This window comes from Gigantopelta aegis, chromosome 6, assembly GCF_016097555.1.
Source record: "Gigantopelta aegis isolate Gae_Host chromosome 6, Gae_host_genome, whole genome shotgun sequence".
NCBI lineage: Eukaryota > Metazoa > Mollusca > Gastropoda > Neomphalida > Peltospiridae > Gigantopelta > Gigantopelta aegis.
In genome coordinates, this window is record NC_054704.1 from 59,325,431 (window position 1) to 59,347,316 (window position 21,886).

A 21,886-nucleotide genomic window follows, 5' to 3' on the forward strand; every position below is an offset into this window, starting at 1 on the left:
TTGTAGAACAGTCTAGCAAATTCTTTGTTCGTATTATTTTTATGTGTAACAGTTAATGTTAATGATGTTGCTTTCTTGTTTGTCTGTTGTTGTTGTTGCTGTTATTGTTTTTGGGTTTTTTGTTGTTGTTTTTTGTGTTGTTTTTTTGGGGTGGGGGGTGAGTAGTTGGTTGTTTTTTCATTTATTTATTTTGTTGTTGGGTTGGGGTGGTTTTTTTGTGTGTTTTTTTGCGTTTTTGGGGGGGGTGTGTGTTTTATTTTATTTTATTTTATTTTATTATTATTATTATTATTTTATTTTTTTGTCCGTTTTTGAGTAGGCAAGATTCATAGTCCTATTCCCTCCTCAAAAATGCAGTGTTAAATGTTTTAGGGTTAACAATATATAATTTATCGACAAGCAAATTAATTAATTCCGTATTAAACAAACTACTGACGAGAAATATGGAATGTGTTTGGCTTAATTCGTTAAATCAGGTCCTGACAATGCTGTTGGGTCACGCATGAGATTGAGAGGTAACAACAGCTGATCGTGTAAACATTGCCACGTGATGAAAGCTGGCACAAATATAAACCAATCAACTGCGTCTTGTCGCGAGTTTTGTCCAATCAAAATTGATTTAGCCCTTCAGCCCGTAGTTGTGGGTATTTACATATGTTTATAAACAGTGCGCAGTTTAACCACAAAGAAGACAGATTGTTCGTTATTAAATATACAATATGCCGTTTCTTGGACGTGACTGGCGTTCACCTGGGGACGAATGGGTTCGAACCACAGAGGGCTGGGAGAAACTGAGATTGTGGCGATTCAAAGTTTTCGAGAATCTCAATGAAAATGTGATTGCCAGGTGAGAAACTAACCACAATGAATGAATGATTATTTGCGTGTACGGTGTTGTTTACACTGATTTAGACTGATTTTACTGCGATGTTGGTGAAATCGCTCATTTATTTCCGTTGCATTCTCAATAATTATGCGTTGGGTTATCAAATGTTGTGGATTTTAAGACACATTCTTGTTAATATAGGTGCAAATGTGCACGTCTTCCTGTTAGCCCGAGTACTCTACGAGAGCTAGATGGACATTTGGACGGTTATGACGCCCTCGTTGTAGTCGGAGACCAAGCTATGTAATTTTAACAAGAGCGTCATAACCGTCCAAATGTCTGTCTAGCTCTCTTACATTCAGAGTACTCGGGCTAGCGTTATATCATTGCCAAAAATAGCAGGGTCCATGCATGTATGTATAATATTATGTCCGCGTAGCATTCAATCCATTGAAGGAAGGAAATGTTTAACAACGCACATCATTGAGTGCCGATTGTTGTTTTTTTGGGGGTTTTCTTTTTCGAATTTTACATATGTCAGGGGGCAGTTTTAATGATTTGCGTGGTGGTTATGGGAAGAGCAACCAAGAGCTCACCTTGAGGTTGTCTGTCAAATAAGTGGGTTGTCTGGAATTGTTTATATATATATAATATAGAGAGAGAGATAGATGGAGACAGACAAATAGAGAGAGATAGCTCTTTGTACATGCCCATATACCATGAAGGCTCAACCACTGACATCCCCAATGACTTAAGTCTGTGACAGGAGGGGAAGGTAAGTTTGAGGTGGGCAGAATTTGGAATAAATTTAGTAGTTAGGTCAGAGACCTAAAGCTAAAAATGGAGAACTGATCATTTTACTCTAGCCCGAGTACTCTGACTGTAAGAAAGCTAGACGGACATTTGGACATGAATACGCTCTCATTACAGAGACCAACCTATGTATATTTTTGGCAATTCCTGACTACCAAACGGTAGGCAAAGATTCCCGCTCTAATACCACAACAGTCCTATGTTTGACGTCAAATACCTTTACATCGATCATTTTCGAGTTAACTGATACAAAAAAATCCACATATTAATCACTAATACACATACTACAGAAAGAAACCCGACAGCACCCACATTCAGCTACGCTTCGTGACACTCCGTCGCAACAATTACAAAGCTCGGCGACCGTTACTCATGTCTGAAAAAAAAAAGCTGAGTGCTCAACTGAAATAATTTCAAGTAATTTGTCATTATTTGAGCAGTTTTGACGGATGCCAAAAATAAAGTGTATATCAAACTACTAAAAAATAAAGATACGTTTTTGAACAAGAGCTGAAAAAAAGAAGAAGTCTGACTAAGCCTTTAAATTGGTGCATCCCCTCGTGTTGTGATGACGAGTCTGTCAAGTTGTTGATTTTTTAAGGTGTTGGCTACCCCTAGATGTACTGGTGGTAACGAGGGGCCAGTGTTGACGTAGCAACATTCTATCAGTGTTCCTGCTTTAAAAAAACAGTTTGTCAGCACTTTCACTTTCTTTTGGGGTTTTTCACTTGCACTGACTAAAATATTGTTCTGTGTCCAAAAATAATTATAGTATATGTTTTTGGATATCCAAAAACATACTATGAGAAAACATTTATTTTTGGTCATAGAACAATATTTTAGTGTCAGTCAGTAAAATAAAATACCATTAACTTAAAACATAGTTATAGCCATGTAGATTACAGTCCTTTCTTCTACCCAGACTGTCAATATAACATTATTTTCATATACATTGTATCTTAACATCTAGTCATTCCACTGTGACTGCCGATGAAATTCATTATGTTCCAAGCTTGTAGGTCTATTTAAAAAAAAGTTTAATACTAGTCAGTCGGGTTAGTAAATGTATCAGAGTATTAGTGAAGTACTAGATACGCCCGTCAGAAGTTTGATGAAAAACAATAGATATTAATGAATATGTTAGGGTATGATTCAATTCTAACGGGTTCAAAAATCCCATCGCCCGATGCCCATGCCAAGTGGAATTTTCATGCCAGGCAAGTAATTATGTTAACTGCATATGCCCGATGACAAGTGACTATGGTAATTATCACCTAAAACTTTTTGTTTGTTTTTAAATATTGTTACAAATCTCTTCAAAACCTTTGGAAAGAGTTCCGATCGGTAATTTCCGCCACTGAAGGTTTGACTAATACAATAATCGTACAATAATCGGTTTGATGATCTTCAAACTTGGAAATAGCGTCCAATATGCTTTAAAATTTTTACAGCTTATGTATAGGGGAATGTCCGAGTATCTCTCCATTCCTGAAAAATAATGAAGACGAGCCCCATTATTTTTCAGGAATGGAGAGTTACGAGGATATTGCCCTACTTAAAATACACCACTGAGTAATAATTTTATGTGAATATATGTTAGTATGGAAATTAACACCAATGATTTTAGTGGGTTAATTAAGTAGGGTTTTATCTCTCCATTACTGAAAAATAATGGAGCGTTGAGACAATACTGTGACTTCGCAGGTGTATTTTAAGTAAAAGTAAAATATTCATGCCTTGTGAATACAATCAAAATGTTAAATCCTTGCAAAAATTGTAATATTCAAATTAACGTGGTGGACTCTGGAATCTACGGGGACGTAAATTACGTTTATAATTTCCAAGTTTACTTGAACAAAGCATAAATACAGGCCTCCCAGACCTTCTATATTTCCTATATATTTCATTAGCCCTATGCCATAATCATGATGGTGTGATGCCCTCTAAGCATACATGAATATATGCTGTTGTTTACCAATCATGCACTATTTAAAAACATTAACAGACCTCATGTTTACTTTGAGCCCAGCCACGGCTGTTTGCAAGAGACTTCTCAGCTATGAACAGGGTAAAAACATCCCAGAGAAGTGTTTTGGGGCAGAGAATGTTAAATAATATACTCTCAATAATGACACGTGGGCCAAAATTCTTAAACATTTTTCAGCCAATGCCAGCCATAAAAGAATGGCTCACAAGTGGAAAGGGTTCTCACCCCATCCACGGCCACTAATACATACATCGACACAATAATTATATTGAGATGAACAAGTGGACACCAGGGGTGGGGAAAAGCCCTTTTGTCCCGGTCTGGGACCGATTCTCGATCTCTGAGACCAAAATTATTTTAAAAAAATGTGTGTTTGCCAGTCCCACTTTTGTCAGTCCGAAGCACCTGTCCATTTCTATTATTGGAACAAATTCTTATCCGTCAAGTGGACAGGCCTGCCCAGACATCGGTATCTCATGCATGATTTAAAATAATAAATAAATAGTGGTCAATATGGCTAGTGGCAAGACGTCTGTGATTTTGAAGTCTGCCTAAGTATATATTGTCAGTCACTGAAGTCGGACCTACAGTTACAGTAGTGTCAATCCACAGCCACTAGGCTAGACATTAATTTTGTCAAAGTTGCTGAGCCGATCAAGATATTAAACAGACGTTAACAATAACACCATTCTTGGTGAGAGAGCCATCAAGGTATTACACTCCAATTAAAACAAAGGACCCAGAGTTTGCAACTGGTTACAATCAAACACCTGTCAACACCTATGTATGGAGCTTTGTCGGGTCGAGTGTCCCAGTCCGAAGCAAGAGACTTGTGCAATACAAACTGCTTGAAATAGCATAAAATATACTGAAATAATCTATAAATGTATTTATTGTTGACTGTTCAATGTAGTCTATCTAATAATGGCAAACAATCAGAGACTTTCCGACAGGTGGCGCTCGTGCACTATACACCATTCTTTTTTCTAAATTTGTATTGTCGTAAAGCACCGATCGATATATCCACTCTATTATTCCCGACCTAATTGTGAGCATGTATGTGACTAAAGCGTAGAACGGTTAAAAATTAAAGTAAATAATAAAAAATCTACGAAATTCCGCAGTTGGTAGTAAAAAAAAAAAAAATGGAAGAATAAAAAAGAACAAAATACTGTCCAGCTCAATCGTGGGTTTTCCCCCAACCACGTAGGCTACTCCCTACCGTTCTTACAACTTTCTATCATATATCTACCATGCCAAAACCATTAAATGTGTACATATTTGACTAATAATACTTGAGTGTTTGTAATATAAAAAAACCGGTAACAGCATTTAATAAAGTTTTAATTTATAAAATGCCACGTTCCATTCTTCGCTGTTTACTTCCGGGTTCTATTCAATGTTATTTGTTTACCATAGTTTGACACCCAATAGCCGATGTATTTTTCGTGCTGGGGTGTCGTTAAACATTCATTCATTCATTTACTATTCAATGTTTGTTATCGCGATTTTAATATGAAGATATACGTGTTAAAACCACAAATTATTCGTTTGCAGAGTAGAGTAAATTCAACCAAATTTGTCAACAATTATTTTTAATAAATTATTTCAATGAAAAAACAAAAAAAAAATAAAAAAAACCCAGCCCAACCCAACCCAAACAAAATAAATAAATAAAATACATAAATAAATAAATATATATATATTCAATGTAAAATTAAAAAAATTAAAAATGTTTATATGTATACATGTAATAAATTTTAAAAAATCAATAACATACATATATAATTACAGAAATAAATTTTAAATTTCAAATGATGAAAAATAAATAGGAAATTTTAAATATTAAATATATAGTTTTTTTTTCTTCACATGTAAGTAGAAATATAACAATGCTTTTTCATACACATTTACATGAAATTAGAAATGATAGTGATATTTATAATTTGTTAATGTAAATAATTTAATTTGTGTGTACAAAATGACATAATCTGATAGGAATTCTGATTTCACTGAGCCTGTTTTAACATAAATCTATTTGACCTACCGGTATCTAAATTTTATACTTTTCAGTACTTATATTAAGAAAAGTCCAATGTAAATAATCTTTATCATGGTTCATACACTTATTTACCAAGAAAATTCATGACTTTCCATGATTTCCACTGATAATGAAATTAACAGCAATTGAAAACTGCTTTAGAGTTATACTATTTTTTCTCTCCAAAGGCTGCAAGAGTAATAAATTATAAATTAAAGAAACAAAATACTGCTATTTTACAAATGTCGATTTCTAAAACCAGATGCAGCAAGAAGTAATTATGACTATATATAAAAGTACACTTAATTTATGGTTTACTAATAGTTTAAAGTGAATATAGGTACAACACCAATTAACACTAATTACATTAATTTCAAGAGATGCATTACATGCAGTATTCACACATGGCTTGTTTCATGTTCAATGTACGAGTTACTTGCTTAGCATGTACATGTATTTGATAAACTGTACATAAACAATACCTATCTGGTATTTATATTTTCAGTGCAACAGTGTGGGAGTTTTCAATGCCATGCTAGAATTGATCACAATGTAGTCAACATACTCCCCCAAAAAGTGAAAGTATTATAAACTGTTATAGGCTTAAACAGTCACTGGAGAATAAAATGTTGGGATTTTGCTACATTTGTCCAAAATAGTCCAGTTAGGCAATAATAATAAAAAAAGACAAAGAATAAAAAGATCCACCCCCCCCCCACCCCCCACCCGTCGAAAAAAAAGAAGAAGAAATTTATTTTTTGAACAAATATTAAAATTTCCAGTTTCAGGATATTTATGTAAATAAATTCTAGATTATAATTTGGAAAGTATTTTGTTATGGTTAGTTTGTTTTTGGGTCAGTAGCAAAAACAAAACAGTTTGTCCTGTTATAAGTCAAGCATTTAATCAAATATCACATTGCAAAACAAGTTCCACAGTCTCTTTAGAATAACCAATAATGAAAAGAAATTAATATTTTTTTACAACATCTCAGCACATTTTAAATTTGGTGTTAAACATCTGTGTTTCAGAAAAACAGCCTTCATAATTTTGACCCATGGTTTTGACACTTGGCATAGATACTGACTCACCAAGAAGGTAAACCCATGGCCACCACACAGGCTACTCCTACCAATTACTTTAATTTCAGCATTTTCACTTTCATTGGAGTTATTTGTTTAAACCACCATCACAGCATCCTTTGGTAGTATTTTTGTCAGTAATTTCAGATATGCTTAGTATAAAAATAAAATGCATCCTACATACATATTACAGCTTACAAAAGAGATGCCCAACTAATCCTATAGATAGACTAAAAAAGGAATAATCAAATGTAGAGTTTAACAAATGAAGAAAATAAAATTTTATTCTGCCTTGTACCTAAAAAAAATTCTGAGAACATGACTAAAAAATATTAGGTAGGGCCAGTCTAAACTTTAAACTACATCTGTACTCTTTTTAACTTAAAACAAATGGGAAAATAATCAGGGTAAGCCTTTTTTTTTTTTAGGTAGGGTCGGTTTCAAGAAACAATTGTTTTTACACCTCAGTGGGCACTCCACATTTCACTATTCTGTTTATATTGTATGTATGCTATTTGCATGTCTCAAACTATTATTTTCTTCTTCATCAATTTGTGTATTAGGGGCTGTGGAAGAGGTGAGGGCCGATAGGGCCATGGTCTCCTCATTTTTCCTGTCTGGAGATGTCATAGGCCCTATGTTAACATCTGATATTTAAACTTATTCTGGGTGAGCATGCCTCCGAACCTCCAACAACAGGTTCGGGCCCTCAAATACATGTATACACTCTCTCTCTCTCTCTCTCTCTCTCTCTCTCTCTCTCTCTCTCTCTCTCTCTCTCTCTCTCTCTCTCTCTCTCTCTCACACACACCACAACCTTTTAACAAACAGCACACTATAAGTACCCCCACCCCATCCCCACTTTCAAATACACTCCGCTGACCCTGTACATAAATAAAAAAGGGTGGTTTCTAAAACATTTTTTCTTTTAGTCTGTGAAATTATTGATTAAAAATAAATAAATTAAATAATCGACAACAAACATGATCAATGCCATGGGGGGTAGGACGAACTCACCTAAACCCTCCCCCTCACCAAAAAGCAGTGAACAAAACACACAAATAAACAAATGTCCACATAGCATACATAAAAGGAAAGAAAATATAATATTTCAACTAGATTTTATTCAAATAATATATAAATAATTAATTTTGTTTTAAATCCACACACCGAGAATGGATAAATTTTGGCAATGACATACAAACGCCTCGTTTTTCAGCGATTCACTGTTTTGTTGTTTTTGTTTTTGTTTTTTGTTTTGTTGTTGTTGTATTTTGTCATATACTAGATCCGTTATGCAGTCCAGACATTCTTTGTGCAATGCAACATCGTCTGAAAAAATATGACCACTTTTCCTGTTCGTACAGAGGTGGACAAGTAATTTTATATGACCAGTGGCTTCAAATCACACTACTGAACAGCTGTTTAAAGCGAGAGACTAGGGTGTATAGTGATGACGCGACCTCTAAGGGGGAGATAATTTCTGGGTGTTCGCCATTATAAAGGATTTTAAAATTAACAAAAGATTTCCACTTTGTTGTTAACAAGTGGGAGTAAGCAGAACAGCTACGTGTACTGGTTATCTCAAGAGTCAGTAGAGGTCAAATTTCGTCCAATCAGTGATGACGTTATTAATCTCTTTGTCTAAACATGTGCTAGCTCAGGTTGTCAAACGCTTCAACGGTGCGATCTTTTATAAATTTTCAGGACACAGTACTGACTATTCGTACTTTTTATACATATATGGGATTTAAATTCATAGTTTTTATTCCTTTTTTATATTATTTATTCCATTATGTAAAATATATATACAATTTGTGGGGTGGGGTTTTTTTCACTGATGTGATAAAAAAAAGAAGTTTTTTTGTATTCCTTTTTTTTTTTTTTCCCTCCCACCTCCGTTAATGACATCAAGCGAGACCGATTGACAATTTTATTTTTCCCCACCCTGGTGGACACTACCAAACAAATAACAAATTTTAAATCAACAAATGGACACTATTTAAAAAAATAAAGTTTAAATCAACCAATGGAGAAGACTGTGGATACTAATGGACAGACATATGCATTTAGTACTTCCTGAGTAAGTGTTGTAACCTATTGGCAAAATTCTTTATTTGTGCAATAAAACCAATTACTTTCAATATTATTACATTATTAAGCACTATTAAATTAAATAGGTGTAACACAATTGGTTACCTTAAGAAGTATGGGCAAGTGGAAAAATATACGGGGCAAGTGAATATCTGATTGGCACTGTGGCAAGTAATTTTTTTGAAATTTTTTGAACCCCTGTCCAATTATGTAAATATTTTGCAGTGGGATGCAGGGCTTCTCGAAATTTTTATAAAATCTACTAGCCATGGAATCTGTGATTTAAAAAATCTACTAGCCATGGTTAAGAATTTACAAGCCCTACTTTACTACTAAATAATAGTAATAATCAGATATGTCACTTAAAGGCACTCTGTCATGGATGGTTGACCTAATTAATGTATTATTTTAAAATATATACATTTGATTTGTCGCTAAAAATAATTGAATTATGTAAACAGTCCATAATTCAGGAAAAAATAACGGTTATTTGGAGCCAAGAGGTATAGCGTATTATTTTTATAGTCCCGTGATAGGTAACCCCCGAATAACTGCAATGACAAAATGCTTTGCCAAGCTCGTGTAACGAGAATGCTTGACCGTCCTATATGCAACATAGGGTAAATTAAAAGAAAAACAATGAAAATAAGTTATAAAAAGATATATAAACATGTACTGAATTTTAAACTGCGACGATTGGACTAGTTAGGCCTTTGCATGTACAGATAAATTTATCGTTTGTTGTTCGCAGAAAAATAAAAACACCTAAACACCACATTAATTTTTTAGTTTGTCAAATTTATTATTATATAAAATATGCCATAACCCCATGGGTAATTACAAATGGCTTGGAATAGGAATTACTACATTTTTAAAGAATACTGTGAGCTAGACGATGTTTATATACGAAGTGGCTATATATATGACAGCCATGTATATGGCCTCCGCTAACGAGGGCTGCCTATAAACACAGCAAAAATGTATATAGGCGGTAAATAAGTATTTGATTGATCCATATTGCCAAATCACTTGGAACAAGAGGAATACATACTAAGTACAAACAGGGGAATGGGGGTTAAATATGGATCTAGCGGACCCTTTTGTGTACGTTTTCCATAGACACCTACCCAGTGTTTCTGCCGGAAATAATGTTTAGGGTATGGCGCTATGAAATTAAATATTTACAATGTGTTTGCTGAATGCAACAGCAGTCTATAGGGGTATGGAGGACCTCCCCCAGAAATAATATGGGTTAGGTGTTGGGTTAGGGTTATGAAAATCACACAGTAAGAATAGTCATTAATTTTGTCATGGTTAACTTAAATTTTTTAAATCTGCAATAAAATTTGGGTATGGCGCCATACCCATTTTACCCTGCTACCATATATGAATAGCGTAATATTGCCCCTGTAGTACTATAATAATAATAATAATTATTATTATTATTATATATGAATGAATTAATACATATAAATAAATAAAATTATCAGCTTCTGAGATTATCCGAAAAAGAAAATAAATACACACCAACTACGGACCGTACATAAACTAACAACAGGGGCTTGTAACTGGAAACAGTCAGAAGGAAATGTGTTATCTGTTTTCGAACCGTCAGTGTATCATTATTGTTACAGATAAGCATAATTAATAACTATGATTCGGTAACAGTACTAACAGTTTAGCTAGTTTCGCAGTTCGGTACGGTTAGAGGACATTATGTTGTGTATTAAGCAAAAATTATTGTCCACAATGTTTTTTGTCTGTGCAGGCACATAACCCATCTCCTTGTACAAGCAATTTTGTTTTGTGATACATTTTTGGGGGAACATGTCTCGACCCCTCACCGTAAACTTCGCTTGCCTTCGTGTAGACCTCTTCCCCATGCTAAAATCCCTGCACGCGTGTCTGCAGTGGTACTGTGAACGGAGCTTCATAAAAAAAAACCCTGAACAACAAACAAATTAAACAACAAAATAATCCTTGCTCCCCCCTCATCCCCCCAAAATAAATAAAATTAAAATAAACAATAATAATAATCGCTTGCTCAATCCCCTGCTTAAGCAAATTTTGTTTTCTGTTGTTTTTTCCCCCGATAATTGTCCGGCGGAGGGTGTCACCCCCTATAAACGTTTCTCAACTCAGTCTAGACCCCCCCCCCACCCCTTGTTAAAATTCCTGCACACATGCCCGCAGTGGTCCTGTGTACGATAGCTCCATAAAAACAAACAAACAAAAAACAATAAAAAATAAAAATAAACAAAATAAATAAAACAAATAATAATAATAAACAAAAATCGTGAGTTTATGTTTCAACTATTTATTATTTTATTTCAGCATATTCACCGTTTTTTGGGGGGTGTCAAGAAATAATATATTTTAAATTATTTTATAGTCTACAGTGGTTGTGCACTGTATATACAATTCAAAGGTACTTTACACAGCTGTCATATATATAGCTTCATTGATACTCGGTTTTGTCAGACGTTTCAGACTCCTAATAAAAGAGTTCCAATTTTTTTAAATGAAGCTGCTCACAGGTTGTCATGGGATTCCCTTAATTGTGGTTCAATTAAAATGTTTTGGGTGACACAATAGCAAGGTGTGGTATTCCAAATTAATTTAATTGTCATTTATAATCCATATTTAGAGAAATAAGGCCCACAAAATCTGTGATTGAACATCTTTAAATAGGGAGATAGAGCTTTAAAACATGAACATTGGAGGGTGGGAGCAGGATATTCACATTTACAAAATAGACTTAAAGGTAGGGTCAACTCAAACAAGAGCCTTATGTGTTGGAAAGATGCATACCCGGACCACCAACACATACTGACACTTTAGCAAATGAAAAACGCATAATTTTAGAATTAATAAAAAAACATGTTTATTCCTGCTAACTGGGGGCAGCCATTTTGTTTCATTTTTGTGACGTCCGGTGGGAAGGCTTGGGGCGAAGTGATGTTAGCTCCTGACCATCTCCTGTATGTACAGTGTAAACAAAAGCAGTAATTTTCGACGAGGCACTTCTCTTTGATCAACCTGACTTGTAAAACAGCATAAATGACGTAATAATATAATAAACTATTTAACTAAATATATTTCAAGTTGCATTAACGGAACAAAATGAGGTTATAGTATTTTAATGTTAAATAATCCAAAGGAAAAATGTACACTATTAGACCTATTGATACGCTACGTTGGAGCAAAAACGACAACCCACAATACCCAAGTGATAATTGGCTAATGCCAGGGCTTTAGATGGCACCAAAGCTGGGGGTAGTTTTTGTAAAAATTATAAACATCAGATTTCAATTTTATCAGGGTAGATTTTCCATTTTATATGTAATGTTAATTTCAGCTAAATAAATGCCTTCTAATGCAGACACTGAAAATTAAATATGAATATGATGGATTAATCCATTATCGGGGTATATTCAATTTGTTATTTGTAATTTTTATTTTTTATAGTACCTAACTACCAAGGGTACAAGATCATTCACCAAGGGTAGTTTTCCCAAAATATGGTATATTAATTTACATATTTCTTAGCCAATGTATATTTCAGCCAAGTAAACACCTTCTTATGTAGATACTAACAATTAAATATGTATATGATGGATTAATCCATTATCTAAATGATCAGGGTAGATTTCCATATTATAGGAAAATGTTATTAAATTCTAATATAAAATTATCACCTATTTTTTATTACAAAATGGGCCCAATTTTATTATATAAATTGGGTACCTATATTTATTACATGATTGGTAGATTTTTATTACCTTTTTTGTTTTTTTAATATACATTGTGTATTACAAAATGAGTTGTTTATTACACAGTCATTTGTTTTAAATGATTGTGTATTTTATATTGAATATTAAATGCTAAAATAACGTCTATGTCTAATTGCAAACTTCAAAATAAAGGTTTATATAGTACATTATTTTTTTATGAGTAAAAGATGTCTTATAAGACAGAAAGTTACATACAATTAGAAACTACACTTCATGGCCAGTGTTAGAGATCAACACTAAATTGATATTTTTTATTTTTTTTTAAAGAAGAACACTTGATTAACAAGTAACTTCATTTTTTGATAACAGGGCCTGTCCATATTACTGTTCCCCTGCTTCATGCAGTGGAGGATGGTTAGAATTCTTCTTATTTTTTAATTTTAGCCCCCCCCCCCCCCCACCCCCCCCCCCCCTTTGGAAATGCTAGATACCCCTTGACACCTGTAGTCCGTGGGCTGAAGGGGCCCATCTTGCACACACGCACACACCCCTCCCGAATTGACTAAACTATGTTTTTCTAACAATTTCGGACCTATATTTTAGGATTATGAATGTTAACATTGGATAAACAGGGACGCACTATAGTTTTGGAGGGGTTAAAGTGAACCATGACGCAAGATTTTTGGAATTAGAATTATGGAGTAGGGAAAAAAAAAATGGACATAACTTAGGTTTAAATTGACAGAGAATACTCTGTGACCACTCAAAATGTTGGTATTGGTGGCCTCTTGGTATGTATATTAGAATTATTGTGTCACTATGTAGGTCACCAACGGTCAAAAGGTTACAGATTTCAGACAATGCTTAAAATCTGACATATAAGCATTTATTTGAATAGTACTCTCTTAATATTCAATTATTTTGGTGTTAACAACTTGAAAACTGTAGGGGACACATCTTGCAACAAATCCAAAGTGTTAGTATTCATTTATTTTGCAAAGTAGTGTTTGCGTGACAACTAGAAAAAGGTCGTATTTTTAACGTTAACAAAAATGTAGCTGTAGCTAAGGGGAAGTAAAAATGGTCATATCTCTAAAACAGATCAGTGTTTACTAGCAAGCTGACATTCCACATACTGATATTGGGGAGAGGTACACCCACACCAGTGATATATTCAATTGGGGTCAATAAGTAGGTCAACAAAGGTCAAAAGGTCACAGATTTCAGACCATGCTCAAAATCATACAACTAATGAAGTATTTGATTTGTATGCTAACAACTTAATAACACAAAAGGGTAAACTATGAAGTAGGGATTTGGAAGATACACCCAAACCTGATATTCCTGAACCCACAGACAATAATGGGTGGATTGCTGCTGGTGGACCTGGAGCAAGGTTGGAACCAAAGTGGTGTCATGGGGAAATCCTGCCACCTACATTGGCTGATATCCTACATGAGGTCCAATACAACACGGACAACGAAAAGGAAGGCAGTGATGATGACAATTACGATGACAGCTGTAGTGACAGTAAAGAAGTATCAAGTATAGCAACAGTGATTAAATATTAACCTCTGGTGAACCAAGATATTTTACATGTGTCTGTGCTGTGCTCTATTGCTTCCCCCACTCACCCCACCCACCCCTCTCTCTCTCTCTCTCTCTCTCTCTCTCTCTCTCTCTCTCTCCCTCTCTCTCTCTCTCTCTCTCTCTCTCTCTCTCTCTCTCTCTCTCTCTCTCTCTCTCTCTCTCTCTCTCTCTCTCTCTCTCTGTTCGTGTGTGTTGGGTGTGTGTGTGTCTCTTTGTAGAAAATATTCATCTAATTCAAGCAATAACACCATTATTTCTTGATTGCGTTGTATTTGTGGGACCTTGTAGTTCATGCAAAAAACAACATAAAATAGCGTGATTGTGTGTATACCCATTAAAAAGCGCAGTCTTCATGAAACAACAGAGAGCAGTTGCGTGGTCTTTTGCAGGCTTGCGTGCTTTGTGTGAATAAGGCCCCTGATACGCTTATTGAGAGCACAATTCAGAATTGTTTTATTCAGTAGAACTTTGATAATATTCTTTTAGAATTATCCGACTTGCACTTCCTGATGCTGATCAAACATACTTACTGGAAAGACGGCGACCATACATACAGTACAACAAAGGAGTATCTAAAGAGGTAACACATTTTATTATTGATGTACCATATTCAGTGTTCACATCTTTTATACATATTATGTATAATATTATGTTCCTTAAATTGTTACTAAATATGCTAGACGTTATTGTTTATTACAAAAAACTTTAGACCTTGATCAAATGACTGCTGTTAGTAACACCAGAATTTTTTTATAGATGTACCTAGCAGAAAGCAAACGCATATAAAATGTCCTTTTTTAGGTTAAAAGAGCACATTTTTCTGGCTTGAGAAGATGATATTTCTGTTTTTACTAGTTATTATAGGGTACGAACTACCCTGGTTTATCACATGGTATGGTATTTCACTTCATTAATGTGAGACAATAATATATATGAATATTTCGATATAAAAAAAATTAAAGTGACAATTAATATTTACAAAGTAATCTTTGTTGTGACTGGTTGCACCATGTTTCAACACAGACCTTGGTTAATCATGCTTTCTTAATAAATGGTAGCATCTGGACGTAGGAAAAAAGAAATCTAAACTTTGTCTTAGTTTCCCAATGACAAATACTGTTCAAAATATAGTGTATTAAAAATCAAAATCAACAAGAGTTTTTAAGTAATGTTAATTTTTAGTAATTTAGTGCATAAAATAAACTGAAATGTCAAATACATCAAAATGTATACATGTGGGTTCCGCGTAATTGCATAGTCTCTGTGCAAATAGACTATTAGTCAATTACCCGATCTAGTCATTTACGCGAAAGGCTGTAACTGGTTTCCTCAGTTGATACTGCACATTACGGCAATCTCGTAAAATAGCCCGATCATGTATGTATACACTGGCTACACATCTTCGTTCCGTTTAATACTAAACTGGTATCCATTGCATCGGAATGAAATAGTGTAAACAGTGTACATTTGGCCGGGCTATTTTGCAAGATTACGCTCTGCTTAAACGTTCCACTTTTCTTCTTTTTTTGTCTTTGCACATTACACTCTGCTTAAACGTTACATTTGTTTTTTTTTACACATTACAGCAATCTCGTAAAATAGCCCGGTCATGTATGTATACACTGGCTACACCACTTCGTTCCGTTTAATACTAAACTGGTATCCGTTGCCCCGGAACGAAGTAGTGTAAACAGTGTACATTTGACCGGGCTATTTTGCAAGATTACGCTCATATTGTCACGGACGAGTGACATATTTAATGGCCTAACAAAGTATTACCTGAACAAAAGTAATTTGATTTGTCCCTAAATAAAAGAATATGTTATCTGTATGACTGTTTTTCGTTTTTCCTTCATACATTTGTTACGATAAACGATGGATCGGGAGTAAATTCCCACCAGTAATAGTCAAACATAGAAGACACAACTAAACCATAAATATATTTTCCCTTCTTGGTGATATAAACTGTTACCAGCTAATAATTTTTGTGACACTAAAGTCTTAATTATGGTATAGGCTAGACATTTTAAATAATAATAAATATAAATAATATAATATAATATAATGTCCCATTCAAGTTAATGACAAAAAATAAATAACGAAAACAACTGATTTTAAATGTGTTCAGTTTAATAAAGCACTAATAACTTCAGACACATGGTTAAACATAAATAAAACAAACATTTTCTTTTGCATTTAGCCAATTCATTAATATTAAATTAGAACAAACAGTAAATATAACTAAATTATAATATCAGGTTTCACATTTGTAATGTTCACTTTTGTGTAGTCATTAACTTCACGGAATCCAGTTAATGTGTTCTGTGATTTTGGTCTGCCAGCGGTTATTAGCAGCGGTAGCTTCACACACGTCTTCAAGTTTATACAATAACTCAAAGTGATCACAGTTACTTTCACCAAAGTATCTTCACAGTGTGGATAAAGCACTCCTTGCTTCACCCGCTGTCCAAAAGTTTAACTGCTTCATATTTGTCTCCTAGTGAAAGATCGCATCTCTTGTGTTTCATAGCCATTTCTCCGATTAAATAATTGTGCATTCCATGTGTCCATATTTAAAAGTAAAAGCCATAAAGAGGCCCTTGTGAAAATGAGTTGTTTTACTAATTAGGCCCTAATCAGTTGATTGCTCTTTAATACCCGTAGTCATTTTCAAAGAAACAGCTATTTTTCTTTTGTCACTTTATTTTATTTAAAGTATACTTGTAATACAAAATTACCAGCCCAGCTCTTTGATCGTCGACAGCTCGGTCGTTAAATAAACTTCTCTAGTAATCTTTTAATGATTTTAGCAACCAGCGGTAAACATTAATTGATCTCATATTAACAGCTACTCACAACAAACTTCAAGAGAATTATTTTATTTGCCGATAATCCCTTTATTATGTATCTATTAGCTAACATAAACAACAATAAAAACAGTTATCCCACACAAGAAAATTTGTGAATGGACTAAACAATTAACCAGCATGTACCACTCAAGTTTTATCGACTACTACAGTCTGTAATACAGACTTACGATATCCGGCGGTGTCACGTGACACAACAAAGATGGACGACTTCGCAGGTGTCTAATGGATTAGCAGTTGTTGATTACAACGCTTACGTAATTTATTTTAAACTACAACTTGTTTTGACATGAAATAAAGGCATGCTTAATTAAATTTTGTTGAATTATACACATTTTAAATTGCTTTTCTGCTATTTTGGTTTGCAATTACACGGATTTTGATAGGAGAATCTATTCAATTAAATGGCACGTCATGCATTCAAACTACAGGAAATGGTTTGGTGTTTCAACAAATATTGCAATTAGGCGATATATTCAATTACCCGGCATGCAATTAGGTGGAACCCACTGTACATCTAATATGCGTTACCAACAAAGCATTATATTTTCAAGATAGATACTGATGAACTGATCTTTGTCATTAATATTCGCTGTTTGATATTCATAGTAGAACATATAAATTAAATGGGCATATTACCTTTCATACTTAATATAAAAATATACAACCTATACTGTTGTGAATTTTAGTGTGTTTAGGACTGTTTTAAATACTAATTTTCAAAATAAAGTATGCCATTCAGTGGCTACACGTGCCATAAAAACACGAGGCAGATGTTATCTCGTAGCACAGTCTGATTTTCAGTTCAAATAGAACAGTTTTCAAAGATCATGCCTCACATACATATTGTTTTGCTCCAAAGCCTAATCAAATTAACCACCTTAAATGTAACGTACATTACAAGATTTAATAAAAAATTTAAAAGTACACATTCTTGAACAAATAAGTTGTTTTTCTCTTCCAAGTACACATTTAATTTAAATTAAGCAATAGAATTCAAATAACAGTTGAATAACTTCCATTATGTTACAATCAGTCAGTAACTTACATTTCCCAAATCAATGTTTAAGAAAAAACGTTTTTCTACTAACAAGGTGTCTATGCATTTAAAAAAAAAAAATCTGAATAAAATATTAATAAATGACACTAATTTGGCAGTAAAAATACTAACATAGTACACAACACCAAATGTCTGTACTATAACATGTCTTGTATTGTACATTTCATAAAAACATATTTAATCTTAAAACAAATGCAGTTAATAAAGAAAACAAACAGTCGGTAGAAAAATATATGCCATACATGACTAAAACTCCAATTTGAAATTTAAAGAAACCCAAAACAAACACCTAAAATGGTCATAAATTCTAGTCCAATAATCACTAGTTATAACATACATTTTAACACTGAAAATGGGTTGCTAACTAAGTCAGTAAACAAACTGTAGCAGCAGTCATTTGAATGATAAGCATGTGCACACAGTAATGTAACACACTCGTTGTTGGAAAGAAAACAAGGCAGGGTCAAGATTTAGGGATTTATACCAAGGCAGAACCAGAAGTTATACAGAAATAATACACACAACTCTACAAAATAATAAAAATAATACATTAATAATCACTAATATCATATTTACAACATTGTGCCATTTATACTTATATTCGTTTATTGATACATTCACATTTTCACTATACTTCAATTTTAAAAGCATAAATTGAATCAAGACTATAAATAATAAATTAAGATGTGTAGAAATACAATGCATATTCAATCATTCACCAAAATTATGCATGATAAACACATATTTCCAAAACGGACAATATAATATAAATCGCTGCCATTACGCTCGTGCAACATACGCACCACACATGATTTAAAAAATAAACAACTACACACCTTGGCTGTGGGTGATGAGTCTCACAGAGATAAAAGAATTGTCACCTCAAAACATATAAATAAATAACACTTTATAAGCTATTGTACCAATACAGAATAACACTTTATAAGCTATTGTACCAATACAGAATAACACTTTATAAGCTATTGTACCAATACAGAATAACACTTTATAAGCTATTGTACCAATACAGAATAATACTTTATTTTAGTTGTAATTAAAATGAGATGTTATATTCAACTATGATTAAAGTAACTAGTTTTGATTAAATACCTTTTACTCATTACTACTTTTGTTATGTGATTAAAATGAAACTTCTAAATTACTTTAATACATGTTCATTTACTCATTAGTTACAGTTTACCAGATATATTTATACAATTTATAATAATGTGCCAAATTAAAACTACCGATACATGCATATTATTCAAACCTGTGCTGTGTTCAATGAGTAATGGCGATTCTTAATAAAAATCTTATGGTGTTGTGTGTGTGTGAATGTTGCACGGATGTTACATGAAACATCATGTGATATAATAAAACCATATCATTGGCTATTGACTAATAACAAGCTAGGGCGTTGTCCAAATGAAATACGATATTCTCAACAGAATATCGTAACCTAGAAAACTGAAATAAAATACATACATGTATACAGTAAATATTAAAATAAACTAATTACAAATATTTACTCCCCGTTACAGTAACACTTAGCGTATGTTCCTTGTTTCAAGTAAGTCTATCACCGTCCCTTTTCAACATGGCTTATTTTCAACATTAGTTGAGTCTTTCCTGTTGAAACTAGTTCACTTATAGTACATAAAATGTCACCAAATGGAACCCAAATGATGTCATCATGTTGAGGCCACTGGAATTTTTTTTTTTTTTTTCCATGAATGTTATTTCTAGTTTTTTGTCTACCTGTAGTACTTTGCCCACATACCACTCATTCTGGTACACAGTCACTACATAGTTGCCCTTGCCATATTTAGTTGCCTCTTCAGTACTAGTTCCCCCACTTGCCTGGACACTTAGAGCAGTAGATGTGATTTGTTGTTGCACATCTGGTTGTTGCTCTCCTATCTTATTTTTTTCCTTCAGATACTGTGTTGTCCAACCTTTGCACAAGTCATTGAGCATACACATATTGCAGTAACAGCTGGTGTCCCTAAAGGCCACAGTTGTATCACCTAATCCAATTACAGCATGTAATTTGAATGTTCCTTTAAGTGCATTCACATTCCTCTCATGAATGCATACAGCAGATGCCTTGCACTCCTCTGAAGATACAAACAAATGTAATCATCTGCATGTTCGAGTTAGATGCCCACTTAAAGAAATCTGCCGCATCCTGGATCACAACCTTGCCACTACTGATCTTTTGGTTGTTCCTCCAAGTTTCTACCTCGAAGTAGTTCCAGCGTGTTTGCATCCCATATATCTCCTCATGGTTTGCTACTGTATAGAAAATCTGCTTGTTCATGTATTGGCTTGTAGGGCGATCAGTCGAATAGTGGATTATCTTCAATTCTGGATCAAGTGATTTTATTTCGGGCATAAATTTATCCAGAAAAGAATTATACCGTTGATGCTGCGTGAACAACTTCATCTGACGCAACAACAAAACTTTTGTGCACCAGTTGTTTCTCTGTGTTGCAATAGCAAGCAACAACTGGGTGGAGTGTCTCACACTTGTTTGATTCCAGTATGTCGACTGGATTTCATCTAGAGTCTACAATTATAATTCTTGGCAAAATCCATCTGAACTATTACATGGTGGTCTGGTAAATGTTCCTTTAATTTGTGGATTTCCGCATGCTGCTTTCTCAACCTGTAGACATGATCCTGGAAATCACATGTTTGTTTTTGTATTGATTCTACAAAGCTGACCTTCTGGATCTCAGTTTCAACTATTCTCATAACATGTTTTACTTTTTCTTTTTCTGTGACTGTAACCCTCTTTCACTGCCCAAACGTTACACTATCGGGTAATTTGGCCAGTAGTTCATCATCCTAATGTTTCCATTAACATAAGCTTCAGGATTTGCCGGGACACCAATTCCAACCTGTCTAAGCATTTTCATAAGCAGTGCCATGTTCTGGTGTTTGATGTAACGACAACAGTTTCTACTAATGAATTTGATCAAGAGAATATTCTTTGGACGCATTCTGCTGAATGTTGCAAGAGACATTTTGATAGAAGGGTTCTTGGACAAGAACTTCTGGTGCAAATTTGACAAATAAGCAGTCAGGACTCTGGTCTGTAACTTCTTCCCATCATCTGCTTTATTTGCATCTGCTTTACCAGGCTGAACACAGCTGATATCATCCCTTTCAAGGAAATCAAGGACCTCCTGTCTGTATATCTCTTGAATGCGACATATTTTGCTTTGAAACATTTATCCTCTTTTTTCCAAGAACTGCTTTCTTGTTTCTGTTGATACCTAATCTGATACATAACCACTTAAGACCTTTATACTTCTTGATGAGATTTCCATACACTATAGATTTCAGAAGTTTCACTTTTCCTTTTCTACCACCTATCTCATCATCAGCACTCTTTAGTTCACAGGGGCCCAGTGGTAAAGCTTGATGCGTGGTCGGTCTGGGATCGATCCTCGTTGGTGGGCCCATTGGGCTATTTCTCGTTCCAGCCAGTGCACCACGACTGGCATATCAAAGGCCGTGGTATGTACTACCCTGCCTGTGGGATAGTGCATATAAAAGATACCTTGCTGCTAATCTGAAAGAGTAGCCCATGAAGTGGCAACAGCGGGTTTCCTCTCTCAATATCTGTGTGGTCCTTAACTGGTTCGCTGCTAAGTTATGCGTGACATAAACCATGTAACTATAATTATATGCATTGAAAATTTTTACTTATTTCAGACAATAAAATATATATGACTCACAGTACTGTTTGTTGTGTCTTTCTTTTGTTTTCATACATTTCTTGGT

General features: G+C 34.1%; 1 protein-coding gene across 2 annotated transcripts in view; it reads left to right on the top strand.

Annotated features, from left to right (window-relative positions):
* The first annotated feature begins 675 nt into the window (after nt 1–675).
* Nucleotides 676–21,886, top strand: part of LOC121375083 (F-box only protein 32-like) — a 107,780-nt gene continuing 86,569 nt past the window's right edge. The window contains exons 1-2 of one of the 2 annotated variants that reach the window (XM_041502313.1): nt 676–847; nt 14,654–14,747. In XM_041502313.1, the coding sequence (XP_041358247.1) occupies nt 720–847; nt 14,654–14,747 (222 nt within the window). In that variant the 5' untranslated portion in view covers nt 676–719. Of the gene's footprint in view, nt 848–6,551; nt 6,766–14,653; nt 14,748–21,886 lie in introns of those variants that run through there. The other variant, XM_041502315.1, reaches the window with a different exon arrangement.